This window comes from Centrocercus urophasianus, unplaced genomic scaffold (assembly GCF_019232065.1).
Source record: "Centrocercus urophasianus isolate 14NV4802_14NV808 unplaced genomic scaffold, USGS_Curo_1.0 seq_18, whole genome shotgun sequence".
Classification (NCBI taxonomy): Eukaryota; Metazoa; Chordata; class Aves; order Galliformes; family Phasianidae; genus Centrocercus; species Centrocercus urophasianus.
Genome location: NW_024884733.1, coordinates 3,184,615 through 3,200,620, shown reverse-complemented (window position 1 = coordinate 3,200,620; position 16,006 = coordinate 3,184,615). Strand labels below are relative to the sequence as shown.

The following is a 16,006-nucleotide window of genomic DNA, read 5'->3' as shown; positions in this document are numbered from 1 at the left end:
GTTCCCAATTTAAACTGGAAGAAGTAATATACAAATATTTTATACCAATATCTATACTCAGAAAGGCCATTTAACCCTCCTGATCCCACCCAAGTGTTGAACAACACGTATGCTGGCACACGACGACTCCGCCGGGCTCTGTTGCTCCAGCACCCAGCCATGGGCTCAGGAAGCATTCAGCCTGCTCAGTTACACCAGCTCTTCATCTCCAGCCACACTGCTGCCATTCACACCACGCTCTCAGAACAACACAATGCAGATTCTTCCTGGAGCATCATTTGCTGGAAAAGACTGAAAGCACCCAGGTTGCTCAGTAGACCTGAAAAATCAGGCCAGATCTGCTTAGTGAGCCCAAATGAGTATTCAGGAACTTAACTTTAAAGCCTCAGTACTCCAAGTGCAGTTTTACCAATTTCTGCTATATCCTCCAAAAAGATATCACAATACACAAAGCTCTCCAAGCCATGTGATTTAATTTTTGCCTCAGGAAGTGCTGCCTGATAACCACTTCAGAAGCCGTATCCCAGGAAAAGAACAGAGAAATGGTTCTTGTTTTCCTAAGTCATCCACTACTTCTAAGGTCTGAGAAAATGACTTTTCAAAGACAAAAAAATGCCAAAATGCTAGAAATCAGAACAAAGATAGGCAAGGATGGCTGTGGAAGTTTCTCTCGTCTCTCTTGCTCAGTCCTATGGGAGAAATAAATTAACTAATCAAACATTTAAGAAGAGCATCAGTTCAGAAGCCAATAATTGACAATCCTCCAGTCACCAAAAGCACTGCTGGTGCTGCAAGGCTTCACTTGGTCCTACTTGCTGTGTTTGTGTCCAGGTTCCTGCACCACCTGCTGGCCCTGCTCCAAGCCCTCCCTGGAGCCCTGCCTGTGCCCAGATGGGCTCTCTGCATGTGGTGCAGTGGGAGAAAGACATCCTTCCTCAGCCTCCCATTTTAGATGAGCCGTAACAGCAGCCCTATGCACAAGGCTCCACTCAAACAAAACGTAGAAATTCAGTGTCTTCAGGCTGGTTCTGTGATCCAGGACCGCATCTCAAGCATAACACACATAGCTTCTGCCTTGCTGGTTCGACATTCAGTGCTCACACCCTGAGCATTCTCCAGGAGCATTTACCTCACAGGTCTGAAAATGTCCCACCTTCTGGTTTCCTTGTTGAAGTTTGGGATGAGCATGAGATCTCAAATCTTGAAAGGCAGAACTACAGAAGGCAGAGTGAAAAAGAGCTCAGCACAGACTCATATGCAACCCTACATGCCGTTTACCTCTTGTGAATTCAGTACTACTAACAAAACGTGCAAACTGAAGGTTGTCCATTTTACAGCCTACAGCTACATTTCTGATCAGGCTCTAAATCTAAATCTAAAAACAAGACCAAAATAAAAACAAGAAAAGAATCTTTTCTGGTCAATGTTAAAAGTAAGTTTAGAACCAAGATGAACAAAAACCACTAGTATATTAGGAGAAGTAAAGAATCAGGTCTAAATTTAAAGCTCCATTATGTAAATGTTAACATTATAACTATTTTAAATATTATAAGCAGTGGTTAGCAAGACAGGATACAAATCTACTGGCAGCAAACACTAAATTCAGGCTCTGAATCTTAACTGTGAATTCACGGAACTCCATGAACAATCAAATATAAAAGTAACACAATGTATGCTAATGCTGCCCTAATTTTTGAATTAAAATGAATTTTTTGAAGTAAAATGATTTATAGGAAAGCAGGTCAACTCAAATACAGCCAGAGATGCTGCTGCAACGGAGCATAAGAACTGATGAGGCTGAACAAAGAGAAAGCACAAACATAACCCGAACTTGATTTGTACGCATGAGATTATTTTCTTGCAGACAATGAAGAAGGCACAAATAATAAACTGAAGCGTGACCACCAATCTTCTGTTATGCAGAAAGCTCTCAGAGGCTGTAAGAAGGCTTCTTGTCGCAGGAGTTAAGGAACCATGTTAAATGTCTAACAAGAAACCTACACAATGGTAAACAATACAGATACAGAGAGAAGATCACAGTCTTGCAGATGAAACAAAATTATTTTTCCATTAAAAAAGAGTAAATTTACCACCAGGTTTCAGATTTCAACTCTATTTTTGAATGTTCAAATATTCTATCAGTCAACAGAGACAGTATCAGATGGCAGTAATGAAAAATACGATACAATCTCGAATGAATTAATTTGCTATACAATGCCTTTTCTGTTCATACGATCTTATTTCACTTCAGGGAAAAACAGGAAGCACCGTTAAATCATAAAATAAGAGCAATGCAATCAATGCAGAACAGGTTGGGATACAAGGGTTCAGCAAATCTGTAACAAAATATGGCCAGTCTCTTTGGAATTCAGACATTTTAATCAGCATTCTAATGTAATTACTTTCCAGAGTTACATTAGCATGTTTTTACTGTAATAACCTATATTTTAAGTTTCTCAGTAAGCTTATAAAATAATGTAAAAAATCCATAATGTATAAAATAAGCATTTTAGCCATTTCACTTCACAGAGATGAGAAATATGACATTTCTGAACATACTTTAACGTGCTGTTTTCAGTTCAGCACACACACACAGATGCATACTTTTATTATGCAACTCTTCTGCTCTCATTAGTAATGCTGCTGATGCATTTGTCTCTACTGTAATGGAGCCAGACATGAGTCATGTCGTGTACCTGCCTAAACATCACAAGTCTAGGGCTCTCCATACTACTGGTCACCTGAATAGAGAGACCTGAGCAGAAGCTCCTTAGTATTCCAAGATTCCTTCAAAGTCAATACGAATTCTGCTTGCAGAAGGAATGAAGAATTAGACCAAAATATCTGTAATTAATAATTGTAACAAGCTGGACGCTTTAGAAGCTGCAAAAGGGAATCCTGCTGAAAATATTGCAAAGTCCCAGTGCTACATAAGCATATTGTTTTTTTCTATTAATAACTTCTTTGTATGCAAGAAAAATAAGAATTCCCATAGTCTACTGGTTTCCACAAGTTCAGTAAATTCAGTAAGAGCAAGCAAGACAAAGCACTAACACTCATATGTGGAACTTAGCAGAGAAAAAACACAAACATGCCTTAAACAACAGTTTTATTCACAGAACAGTTATTACTGATGCTGGTTTTAAAGAAAATGTGAATGTGTTCTTAGAGGCAAACCATACGTAACAACTTTAACTGAAGAAAGTTTAATTGCAAAAAGTCTAATTGCAGTGAAAGGGGTGGGATGAAAGCTCTCTACAAGAAGTAGAGGTGAGAACATCCAGTTGTGGAGATATGCTGATGGGCAGAGCAAACTAGATGCTGTTTCCAACTCCATTAAATATATCAGCCCTGGTTCCACAGAAGTCCTGTTTGGATGCTGGATTTTATTTTTGAATGAATAATGTGTTATTCCAGAAAAAAAATGACATGCAGGTGACTACAAGAGGAACACTCTAACCTTACCAATGGCCCATCAAGGCCTCGCTCACTGTGGAATCCTGCTGTTAGCCTCACTGCTTTTGTCATTCCTGCATTTTAAAAAGTTGTTTATATAGGGTTAAAAGCCCTTTTTGTAGTGGACTGCCTACAGCATCTGGGCCACCAGGCAGGGATGTCACCACCATGACATGTGGGTTCCATCTCCCAGTGGAACCCAGGCCGTGCCAGTGGGGTTCCATTGGCACCTGGCAGCACACGGCCTGGCTGCTCTGCAACATGGTGCCTACCTCAGTCAGATGGAGAACGAGGAAACCAAGAGAGAACCATCACCGGCACAAACATCACTGATCCATGCTCCAGAGCAGCTGGCTGAGGTCCTGGAGGCCATTGTGCCCTCCCGCCAGTGACTGCTGCCCCAGCGCCTGCAGAGCAGGATGGCCAAGATGGCACTGAGGACCAAGGCACCCAAAGAGGCTGCCATCTTTCAGCCAAGGAACATAACAACAAAGCCAATGACTGCCCAGCCCTCAGCGTGGCCATCAAACACAATAAATCCATTTGGTGGAATGATACTTCCAACACCTGTCTTGTCATTGATGAGCCAGAGCTCACATAGGTGCAGCCAACAGCAGAGCCTCTGAGAGCTCACAAATCTCAGAGCAGGAAAGATTCCAGTGACAGGTCAAAATGTTGAAGCTGTCCGCAGTGGGGTGGCTTCGGAAAACACCAGGCCCAGCTCCCATTATATTCCCTGGGAGGGAGGGAGTTCACATGAAATAACCCTTGGCAATGGAGGGATGACAGGAAATGTTCTGCATCTTCATTTCTTGCTCAGTGCATTTTGCGGGTGAAAACACCAGCAGGGTTAATATGGTTTCAGAATGCTTTAGCTAAGCTGGAGGTTGAAAGCAAACAACAGATCCCTTAAAACACATACTTCTCTTTTGCAATTCAAAGTCGCACTCCTCTCATCTTTCTGATTTTCAGTCTTGGCATGGTGTCAACTAACTCTTCTCCTCCACATGACGAGTTCCTCTTCCACCACAACAGCAGCTCCAACAGTGATGATGCTTGGCTGCTCCAAGATAGCCAACAAAGAACTGGGCAGAAAAGGACAGCCCTGCTTTCCCCTGCCTGGTTGATCTCACAGAGAGAGAGAGAAACTAGCCCAGAAGAGTGCAGATGAGATAGAGAGCACAGGCACTCGGTTAATTCAGAATCTACTAGTTAGTAGTTTAATTGTCCAAGAGATCTATAACTACACTGTTTGAATCAGAAACCTCTTGCTGATGGTACTGATGCTAACAGTTTTCTTTCCTTCTTTATAACTACAAACGTCTCACCGCTTTTGGATCAGCTGTTGTTTATTAAACTAAAACTTCCCTAATACTTCTTACAGTAACCCAGAACCTCTTCCTGATAGGACACAGACACTGTCTGTTCCACAGCCAGCTGAAAAGTCAGGGCTGCTTTTCTACAGGATCAATAATTACATTTCTCTCTTAAATCTCATCTGCCTTCCCAAATTTAAATCCTACCCCAGATAAATCACAAACAGATATTCCTCACCTACGTCGCATTCCAAATCTCTTTTTACCAACGTAGAACATTTCTGGCTTGCTATAAATCTATTTTTCTACCACAGACAAAATCAGCATCATAGGAGCACTCTGTTGTGACTTTCATTTTTAAAATTACAAGCACTTAATGCAGCAGATTCATCAAATCAGATGACCACCAAGCACAACCGTACCAATGCCCAACCATCACGACCATACTGTCCCCCCAGAAGTGCTGAGTTGAGAACTCAGGAGAAAGGAACTGCAAATGCATGAGGAAAACAGGTAACACCTCCAGCTGCACTTCAGCAATAACCCTCGTATACTCTCAGCAAAATGGAAGGAAATACAAAAACGAGAAAGTATCTCCATAAATCCCATCCAAAATGTTAATTCACCACCCAAACAGTTTCTTTATGTGTAAATTCACAAATAAAAGCAGTGACACATCATATTTCAGCCCAAAAGAAAAAGCTGGGAGAATCTGGCACCTGTGCTTGAGGCTTGCTGCCAAAACACCCGAATTCTAGTTAAAAAGGTACAGCAGCAACTTTGTTTTGATAGCACAGAATACATCTTAAGTAGACCTAGGACTAGACACAGCTCCTTTGAAGCTCCCTCTCCTATCCTCGCAAAGGCTTTTACAGAAGTGAAGAACATATCTAAGTATCAGCAAAACTGAATTAAAAATTTGTATTCAAATAAAATTTAAAAAAGGCAGAGATCAAGCATAGAAATAAAGCAAAGTCAGCAAATTACTAATACTAATTAACTGCTTCTTCCTGAGATGCTAAATAACAGAAAGTACGGTCTCCTTAAGTCCTGAGTTGAAAAATTAAAGATGTTAAAAATAATTTTGTCATGATAGCATGGAATTACATTTGTATTTATTAGATTTTTTTTAATGTTTTATGCCATCTTCATAAACCACTCCGAGTTACTGCCTGGAAAACATTAAGTAGCCAGTACTCCAGAGACAGCAGCGTGGGGGTAAAGGCCTTTCCCTGACAGCCTGCTTGCTGGTTTTGGCTCTGGCTGTTTCAGCACAGACTGCACTTATCTGACTCCAGCCACAAAGCAGTCTTCAAAGCCCTTGAAACAAAGAGAAAGCTCCCACAGAAACCTGCTGTTCTATAACCATTTGCAATCCTTAAGTGTACACGTATGTATATGCATACAAGCTGCATGAGCATTATAGAAACCGAAGAGCCAAAAATCTGCCTGGTTATAACGCGATTATTTTATGATCCTGCTCCCCTATTGAGGGCACAGGTGGAAAGGAGACCAATCTGTTCCTGACCTAACAACAACTCATTACTCTCATCACACTGATCTCTCCTTAAAATGTTTATTTTTAACTTACTGCTCGACATTAAGGATTCTAACCCACAGCCTCCTGCAAAAACCTTGCTGAGGCCATGGAAAGCATTGCTGTCTTCAGCAACCTGTCCCACCGCTTTTGGGGCACATCACCTTCATGCAGCCCAGTCCAACAGGAGCCCCCGCAGCTCTCAGGGTGCAGGGTGGGATGACAGAGGAGCCCAGTACTGCTGAGGGAAAGGAGGCGAGGCAGGGCCCTGCTTCATCCTGTTGCTGGAACAATTTAAACCGCCCCAGGTTTAGTCAGTGAGCATGAATCAGAGATTTAAATGGCAAGCTGCGTTGAAAAGGATCCATAGGGATAGGAAATAGGAGGGAATACATCTTGCAAAAGGACACAAACGCCTTAAGATTTGATGCTCGTCATTTAAGCACAAATAAAGCAGAGACATCCAGTACCACAGCAGTATCAAGCAGTGCCTGGCCCCCAAAGCCCCAGGCTGGCTGCCCTGCACAGCGTACCAGGAGAGCCCAGCCAAGGCCCCAGCAGCTCCTGCTCCCTGCACAGCTCCCAGCCCCACCACCCCAGTACAGATGCTAACGAGAAGCTGCGTGCTGCCACCAGTTAATAAGCATTAAGAGCCTGGGGCTGCAGCAGACCTCTTGCAGAGGTCAGAACGGATCCGCCTGAGCGCTGGAAACATCATCTGTCCATTTACAATTATAAATTTAAACATCACACAAGAGCAGCTTTTAAATAATACATGCCCAAGTATAAATAACACTTGAGAGATCATTCAAGGGCAGAAACCTTCACTGGATGCAGGTATTCAAAGACTCTCCTACCTAACGCACGGGAAATGTGAAATACCTGCATGCTCTATGAGTGATGCACCTCGTTGTCTCTCTGTCACTCCATCACACTTTCCCAAGTCCAACCTGTCATGCAAATACTTCATTAACTGGACTTCATCCGTGAAGCATTAGAGCTTATTCAAATAATTTACAGAAGAAAAACCAGACAACAGGCAGATGTATTCCACGCCAAGAAAAGGCAGAAACAAAAAGCAGTATCGTCAAGATGCAGAAATGCCCTCAATGCTGACATCTCTGATCCTCCTCAAAAACTTCAGTTTGTCCATTTTTCTAATATCACAAAAGCTCTAAGCTCATAAAACTTACATTACGGGCCGGGGCAAACACCAAAGTAAAATCTCTTTTCCTGGCAATCACTACATGCATAGAAGCTTCCTTTCAATCAGAACCATCTGTGCTTTGCTCACAGCGAGCTGCAGGGTGATGAGCACGAAACGCCCGCAGTGTTTCTGCCACATCCTTCTCAGGAGGGTTACGTCTGGCAGGAGGCAGGGTAAGATGGTGATAAAATCCCAAAGATCTGCAGGCATTTCCATGGCCTCAAATAGCATTTCCCAGCTTGCTGCCAGCACAGCTGAAAGCACGAGGGCCTCCTTCTACTTGCCCGTGTCGTTCGCAGTACTTTGATAAAGGAAACGCCCAGAGAAATGGTGGATGTGAAGGTGAGATGAGTGGTTGGCAGTGTTTCCTTAAGGCTCTGCTGAGGAAGAGTGCCCTCAGCAGCCTCTCCTCTGCTCATGCACTGCCCTGTTAGTGCCTCAGGCCCGTGGAGCCCCGCTCATGTCCTCTGGAAGGATTTTCTGGCTATCGAATGGAGAAAGTAGTCAGTATACACTACAAAAAAAATTGAGATGTATAGGTTAAATAGGGGGAAAAAAACAGGTTTTATTTGAGCTTTGTATTTGGCTTAGCAAACATCGCGCACTCCTCCCTCCCTGCAAAGGCAGCACCAGTCGAGCTGCTGCTGGCAAAGGCTTCTTCCCACTGCAGCAGCACCCCAAGGCAGAATACAGACATTCAAATAGCAGCACAAAAATCCATAGATGTGCTGGCTGGGCTACAAGTGTATCAAAGAATCATAGAATCAATATGTAATATGGAAAGATGAAAGAGCTCCATGTTGAGAACCAGCTGTGGGACAGTATACAAACTAATTCGTTTCCCATCAACTTGATATCCCGTCACAGCAACTGTCTTTTGTTCGTATTGAAACTCCGCTTGTCTTATGCAGAATGATAAGCTAATGAAACTGCAAATCATAGCGTCGATCCATGATTCTCAACAACCAATTTCTAATATTGACTGGCATGTCAATTTACCAAAAAAAGCCATTTTTACTAGCTTTGCTGAGGGTGAAAACAAAGCACGGCTACAGATATTCAGTTGGCAAACACTAATGCAGTAAAATATTTGGAAGAACAAAATAAATGCTATTTTTAAAAGGTCTTCATAAACTGTATCACAAAAGGTGGCTCATTAAAGAACAGTGAACTGTTCAGCAGAGGACACACAAAGATTCTGCCCAAAAATAAACCTAGCATGACACCTCGTGCTTTACCAAGTACAATCACAAGATGTGTTTGTAAGCAGAAGTGGGAAAAAAAAAAATCTCACTAGGAGAAAATCAATAAGAAAGCATTTAAAACACCGCCTTATGCTTTTCGTGACCACCATTTTCTTGCTCTGTAAAGAGTATTTTAAGGGGAAATCACCTGGCTGTTTCAGGAAATAAAGCAGCACGTGGTACTCGGTGAAGAGAAAGTCGCTTTTCTGGTGGCACTTTGGCTGCCACTGCACGATTGGGGTTCTTTTGCCTTTTAAGACAAGATCATGAAACTTTATACAATAAAGACAGACAGAAAATCAAAACTGACAGGTCAGGAGAGTGAAATTTCTACTGGACTTTTTTTAAACCCACCAAAACATCCAGCCCTATCATTTCTGGAAGAGAATTCAGCACCAGCTGGAGTCTTCAGACAGCATCAGTAAAACAGCAACAAACCTCCCTTCGATAACATTTGAAATCATGAGTTTAAAAAGCACTGCAAGAAAATGAAACACACTTACTAAATTTAAAAATTCATGTGACTGACCACCATGTCAAATTCTGTCATCTAGGGAACAGCACCAGGAAGCAAAGGCTTGAACTTGGCTGCGGATAATTTGACATACTCCTGGTTTACACAGAACAGGTTGGAGTGAGTGAAATTCTGGCTTCAGATACACAAGTCAGCGCTCTTGCACTACTGTTGTATTGAGATTCAAAGAAAAAGAAAGCAAGGAACCTGGGTACCTACAGTTCATATGCAGAGTAGGGGATTTCTGCCAGGTCCTGTCCCTTCAACACCAGCCTGAGGACCCAGGGAAGTGCCACGTGCCAGCTCAGCACATGGGGGAGAGGTTTTGCTGCCTGACCCATGGGCTGCTGCACCAATCCTACAGGGCTGCACAAGCAGGGTTCAGCAGGGTTCAACTGATACAAATGAGCTAGCTCGTGTATCTCAACATGTTCAAAGCTACAGCACCGCATAAATATGCACCTGGTGCCTTCAAGTTGGGTTTCTTCTTTTTAATAAAAGGTTCGGTCAGCTACAAGGATTTCCTAGAACTCTCCTTGGATTTCCAAAGGTCACACCGAAACCTCTTACTGGAAATGCCAACAAAGCCCTGAGCACAAATGCAGAACTATTTCATTGGCTTGAAACCAACCACAAGAGCTGGGAGGAATGAGGAATTTCCCCACTTGTTGGCCAAATCTTGTGCACCGAGAACCTAACCAGTCAGGAAAGTAAGTACATCACCACAGAGAGCACAAATACAGGCCTGGTTTTTGAGGTGAGACAGGGTTGAACAACCTTCTGGAGCAGCCAAGGAGACTTCTGAAATAAACAGCAGCTTCTCTAAAGAAGGCAATACACACATTGCCACAGACATGAGTACGTGCAAAGAACGCTACTCGCTTCTCCATAGTATCTGTCAGGGATAATCATCAGCAACAGCTCAGTTTAGCTAGAGGAATGTTTCAAGTCGTATTTCAATCTGCTTTAAAGGCTGTGTGATGACAGAAACCAGTGTACAAACACTGAGGACAGAAAGCAAGCAGTCCTAGTTCGGGATTTTAAATGGGCAATTCCAAAGTCCTTCGGAAGGTCGCTGGAACCCAGAAAAACTTGCACAGAGAAGAGAGCGTAACATCAGGGAACTACAATCAGGCTGGGTTTGATATACATAATACTACTTTATTCCATTGTTTCATCTTTCTTACAGGTTTAGAAACGTACAGGGGTTCAGAACCACCTCCACAAAACAGAGAGTACATCAGTACGGGAGATCTAGAGTCAAACCACAAGTGTGCAAACGTGGTTAGCTTCCATTACAAAAAGTAATAGGCACGATATTACATATGCGTTTTGGTGAAAGGAGGAATCATAGTGCAGTGTTAAAAGGCACCAATAATCAATAATTGGGCCTTTTTTAAAAGCCAATAACCATCTAAGAAAATTACATTTGGTTCAAAATAATAATTTCTTTTATCGACTGGCATGCATCTGAACCCCTGGCAATTTATTTCACAAACCCAATGTGTGCCCTAGCGAAATAAAAAAGATTTAATCAGTGGACCTGAAAGTCAGTTCACTACAAAAGGAAATACTGAAGCTCATTGCCTGTATTTGATACCAAACTGCCTTGTTCACCTTCTCCAAGAGCTTGTCTGACAAACATCTATTCAACAACTGCACAGAAGGATTTCTCTTAAAATGAGTGCAGTGTTTTAATCCTGTAGCACTGACCTATCCCATGTGCTAGGAAAACATTAGGCACAGACCACAGCTTACATTTTCTCTTAAAAAAAAAAAAAAAAGTAATCTGAAAAGAATACAGGATGTGCAAGCGAGGTTCACACAAAGGATTGGCAGCCACAACAGTAAGCTAGACTTCCAAAAGAAAAGGTTTTGTTACTTATTTTTAATTTTCTAAGCAGTGATGCGCACTGCTGTGTGCGAATACCATATCTGCGTTAGGATTATTTGTGTAGACAATAAGGGAAAAGCTTTAGTACACCCTAAAGGACATTACATCAACACCGTGTGCTAATTTAGCAGGATCGAGAGAATGAAAGACAGAAGAAGTCCTTACAGGCGGGCAGCTGCAGTTACTCAGCTTACCTCGTAGGTGCCCTCAAACTAAACCCCTGCAACACGATGGGATCTAAAGATGCACGGGATGGAAGGGGCAGAGGGGGTGGAAATAAAAGGAAATGAGAGGGGGAGGTTTGGTTGTAGCAGAATGTGCCCTTTTATCCAAAAGCATCACGCCCTGCGTAGGTTGTATGCACTGCAGATTGTCTGTGTAACTGAAAATGGTACCAGGTGTGAGCAGAGACAGAGCTGGTTATTGATCTGCAACATCTACTGCAAGTCCTCAGGAATATAATTTACGGATAGCCACTTACTGTGTAGTTGATTGCTTCCTCGTAAATATACTTAAATTCAGAAGGCTACAGTATATTCTGACACAAAGATAGTAAGACAACTTTTCTACGAGGGAGAAAAGAGAAGGTAGTAACTAACTCGTTTATTTTGTGAGGACTCTCCTGCCATGCAGGAGCTGCATCATGCCCTTTGGAAGATTTAAGTTCTGACTTTCTCTGTTGTCTCTGCTGAATGGCTCTGCTCACAATTTCAGAGCTACAGTCAGAGTCCAGAGACCCCTCTTACAGCAGCCTTTTCTTTCCCAAAAGCACTTTTCAACTCATCTCTAACAGCATAGCAAACTATTCAAGTAAACATTTCTCCTCTGGTAAGTTCCCAGATACAGCAAACGCTATCAAAGCTCCACGTCTGATGGCACGCGCCGGTGTTCTTTAAATGGAGCAGGAATTAGCCCGTTTCCTTGGTTTAGGGTCCTGTACATCCCTGTCCTTTAAACACGTGCAAGATGAACACATGGTCTCTGACAGTCTCCGTAGTCCCAACCTAAAAACACTGTTGGAGAGGCTATAGATCACACAGTTGCAGAAACTATTGCTTATAGCAAGCCACGTTGTTAAGAAGGAAAGCGCGGGGTTCTCCAACACCCTAGAGCTCTCCAGCAGGAAGTATATGATATAGGGAAGCCACAGCATGTAGAACACGCTGGTGATCCGAAACAACACCATGGCGTAGCGGCGGTCAGGGCTGTGCCCCGTCTCCCCAGCAGCGTCCACTTCGTGGCTGGGAAACCGAGCCCTCCGATCGTTGATCTCTTTGGTGTGCTGCCGGCAGATCTTGAAGATGTGGAAGTACGTGAAACAGATGACAAAGGCAGCAGGAGCATACAGTAAGCAGACGATAAAGCCAGTGAAGTAGGCATTAGTTAGCCAGGAGGTAGCACACCACTCAAAAATATCTCCGTGGTAACCAGGTTTTCCCCAGCCGAAAAAGGAAGGCAAGAAGATCAGGCAAGAGTATATCCAAATCAAAATGATGCAGATTCTCAAGCGACAAGGTGTGACCAGTTGATTATAGGAGAGAGGCTTTGTTATAGCGAGATAGCGATCCACGCTGATGCAAGCCAGACATGCCATGGACACGCTTTTCAGCACGGAGATGATGTATCCGAAAACTTGGCACGTCAGGGACTCGTGGACGCCTGTTGAGTAGTGAAGCAGGGACAGCGTGGGGACCAAGCAGCTAACTCCAACAAAAAGGTCGGCGTAGGCCATGGTCTGAATGAAATAGCTCGTGGTGTAATGGTGCAGAAGCGGGGCGCAGTGGAAAACGAAGATAACAGTCAGGTTACCCGCAATGATCAGGAAGGTGAGCAGGACGATAACAACTGTCTCGAGGATACAGATGTCGACTGCGTTGTAGTGACCAAATCCCAGAGGGCAGGAGAGGTGCTCAGACAGGTTCACCACGCTACCGCTCATATTCAGAGTCCTCCATTCAACCCATCGCGACCGGTTCATGTTTTGTGGTGGGATCACTGTCACTGCAGGCAGCAGGCTGGTGACCCGCTCAGCGGCAGCCGGACTGCTCCAGTGTCCCACGGTCTCTCCTGCTGCCAGCGCTTACAGTTGGGAGGGTTCTACTGTCCCACAGCTGTTGATGCTCCTCAGCATCAGCGCATCACCTCTGGCACGCCTTAGCTTTAAAGAAAGAAAGAAAGAAAGAAAAAAAGAAGGGGGAAAAAAAAAAAAAAAAAAGCCAGAAAGAGAAAGGCCACTGATCAGTTGCTCCAGTGCTCTTGACCAATCCTTAGCAAACACAAGGCACTTCTAAAGCAAGCAGGTACCATGAAGCAGGGAAATAAAAACTGAAGAGCCACCTTCATTCCCCAGGGTGAGTGGCGGGGTGGGGGGGGGAGAGAGGGGAAATATCTGACTTTTATTTTCCTGAGAAAGTCATTGACTTTGGAACGCAGCGGGGTGAGAGGAGGGAGGGAAGGAGGAACCTCGGCACAGCTCAGGGTTCCTGGACCAGCAGGTGCTAGAGGTCATCTTTTAACGTCTCAGTTTAAATCAGAGTGACTTGAGAGTAAAGGAAAAAGTTCATCATCTAACGCTGCTTTTTCTGTCTCCGTCTGGGAGATGGCACTCCGTCATATCCACGCTATTTGTTAGGAAGGTAAGGAAAACACTTTTGTCAAGGTTAATTCCAACAGACTCACCACCGTTTGGGTATGAATAATGAATTTTATTTGGAGGGAGGCGGGCGGGGGACAAGGCAGGTTTGTCCTCTGACTGCCCAGGAAGCAAGCATACATCTCACAAACAACGAGGAAGATTGCGTCTATTCATTTAAAGATCAAAATGCTTTAAGAATAGAATTTGGAGACTTCTGTCAGTGTTCACAATCCCTTTAAACAGTTATCGTCTGTTACAATTATCAATGCCAGAAGCATACCTCAAGGTCCCCACAGACAAAATAAATCCTCTTGAATTCTATTTCAGCAACGGCAATTTAAAATCATCATCTCTGGGAGCTCTGCTGTAGCAGAGCCCAGCGCTCGGGAGTTCACGGGTCCGGCCATGGCAGCGCTCACCTCTGTAGCAACACCTGAATCATTTCACAAACCCCCACACCACAGGGACAGAAACTTCCATCCGCATTCTGCTGCGATGCTAACGAAACGCTGATTTGACCAGAAAAGCTGCCATTGTTTACTACTCCATCATCCTGCTGTTCTGCTTCATCTTCTACGTGGCTTTAGGGCTTCTATGTTTATAGGTGATCGGCGTGATAAATAACCGCTTAAAATAATCGTTCTTCTAATTGCAGGACGTTACCTTGCTCACTGTATTTGCAGCTGGGCAGAAAGCAAACATTAACAGAAAGCATCTTCTGGGTTCAGTTTTAAGTAAATGCTCGGTTAGTTCCGGAATCGTTAGGCAGGTAATTAATTGTACACACTCGTGGTTTCCGAAAGGCCCCAGAAATGCCAGAACCGCCTTCAGCCGAGAGTTCTGGAGCCCGGCGGGGGGAAGTGAGGGATCCACACACACCGATCCCAAGGTCATTCCGGTATTAACGCCGGCATCTGCTTTAAGTCTCCGCAAAAGTCCCCGGTGCGTTCGGCAGCCCTCGCTGCGTCCGCAGGAGGGATTTCAGCTGCCAGAAAAGAAACATTTCCTCCAATCCTGTCGCGGCACTTTGAGAGAAACCATTCCCGTCGGAGTTAATTTCCTGCCGCGCATCCCGGCGACGCACACAAAGTCCTTCGGATTGCAGAATATCGCTGGTTATTCCCTTGTCTACGAGCGGCAGAGAGCGCACAGAACCGTTACTTTTTTCTCCGCTTCTTTGTTACGGCACCGAGGAGAGCCGCCTCCCCTCCGCGCATCCTCGCCGGCCGCCGCCCGCCCGCCCGCCCGCCCGCGGTCTCCCGCTCGCCGTGTTGCGGCTGCGGCCGCCGCCGCTCCGTTCCTCGCCAGCGCCGCTCGCACCTGAGCCGCTCCTCCTCTCCCCTCCCCTCCTCCGGGCCGGCGCTGCGGCGCCCAGGCGGCTCGGGGCGGCGGCGCCCCCCGCAGCGCAGCGCGGGAACGGCGGCGCGGATGGACGGACGAGGACGAGGCTGAAAAGCCGCGCGTGGGAACGGGGCGGTGCGAGGAAGTGCCCGCACAGAACGACCAGAAACCTCGGTCATCTACACCTAACTTTCATCTAATGGTGTCGGAGTCTCCGTGTAACGCCTGGAAGTGGCTAACTTCGTTAACTACGTGCTGTGTCCAACAGACAAATATATATATATATATCAGTCTCCTAAACATCCATTATTTTTATACTGAAGTTAGACTCGTTTTAAAACTCATCTGCAACTACACTCGGTATCACACCCATCTGCAAGTACAGATGCACAACAGCAGCACCCCCCATTTCCCAAGCCCCCATCACAGACACACAGAATGGCCCGGGTTGGAAGAGATCTTAAAGGATCACGAATCTCCAACCCCCTGCCACATGCAGGGCCACCAACCTCCACATTCAATACCAGCCCAGGCTGTCCGGGGCCCCATCCAACCTGGCCTTCAACACCTCCAGGGATGGACGGGGCATCCACAGCCTCTCTGGGCAGCTGTTGCAGCACCTCACCACTCTCACAGCAAATAACTTCCCCCTGACATCCAACTTCAATCTTGCCCTCCTGCTCCTGCTGGAGGAGTCGGCTGCATCCAACCCCCAGCTCCGCATGTTAAATATCCATATAGAGCCTCATCAGCCTGCGGGGATGCTGGGTGCCTTTAGGCACAGAGATAAATGGAAATATGAAAATACCAACCCAGTACTTTAGGCTACGGATCAGCAAAATACATGTGTGAAGAATAGCGT

General features: G+C 44.8%; 2 protein-coding genes across 6 annotated transcripts in view; both read right to left on the bottom strand.

Moving 5' to 3' along the window:
- Nucleotides 1-16,006, bottom strand: part of RABGAP1L (RAB GTPase activating protein 1 like) — a 206,524-nt gene that overhangs the window by 124,903 nt on the left and 65,615 nt on the right. The gene's annotated exons all lie outside the window — the stretch shown is intronic.
- On the bottom strand, nucleotides 10,305-13,316 carry GPR52 (G protein-coupled receptor 52). The gene has a single exon (XM_042819270.1). The coding sequence runs from the start codon at nucleotides 13,144-13,146 to the stop codon at nucleotides 12,061-12,063; it is 1,086 nt and encodes a 361-aa protein (XP_042675204.1). The 5' UTR covers nucleotides 13,147-13,316; the 3' UTR covers nucleotides 10,305-12,060.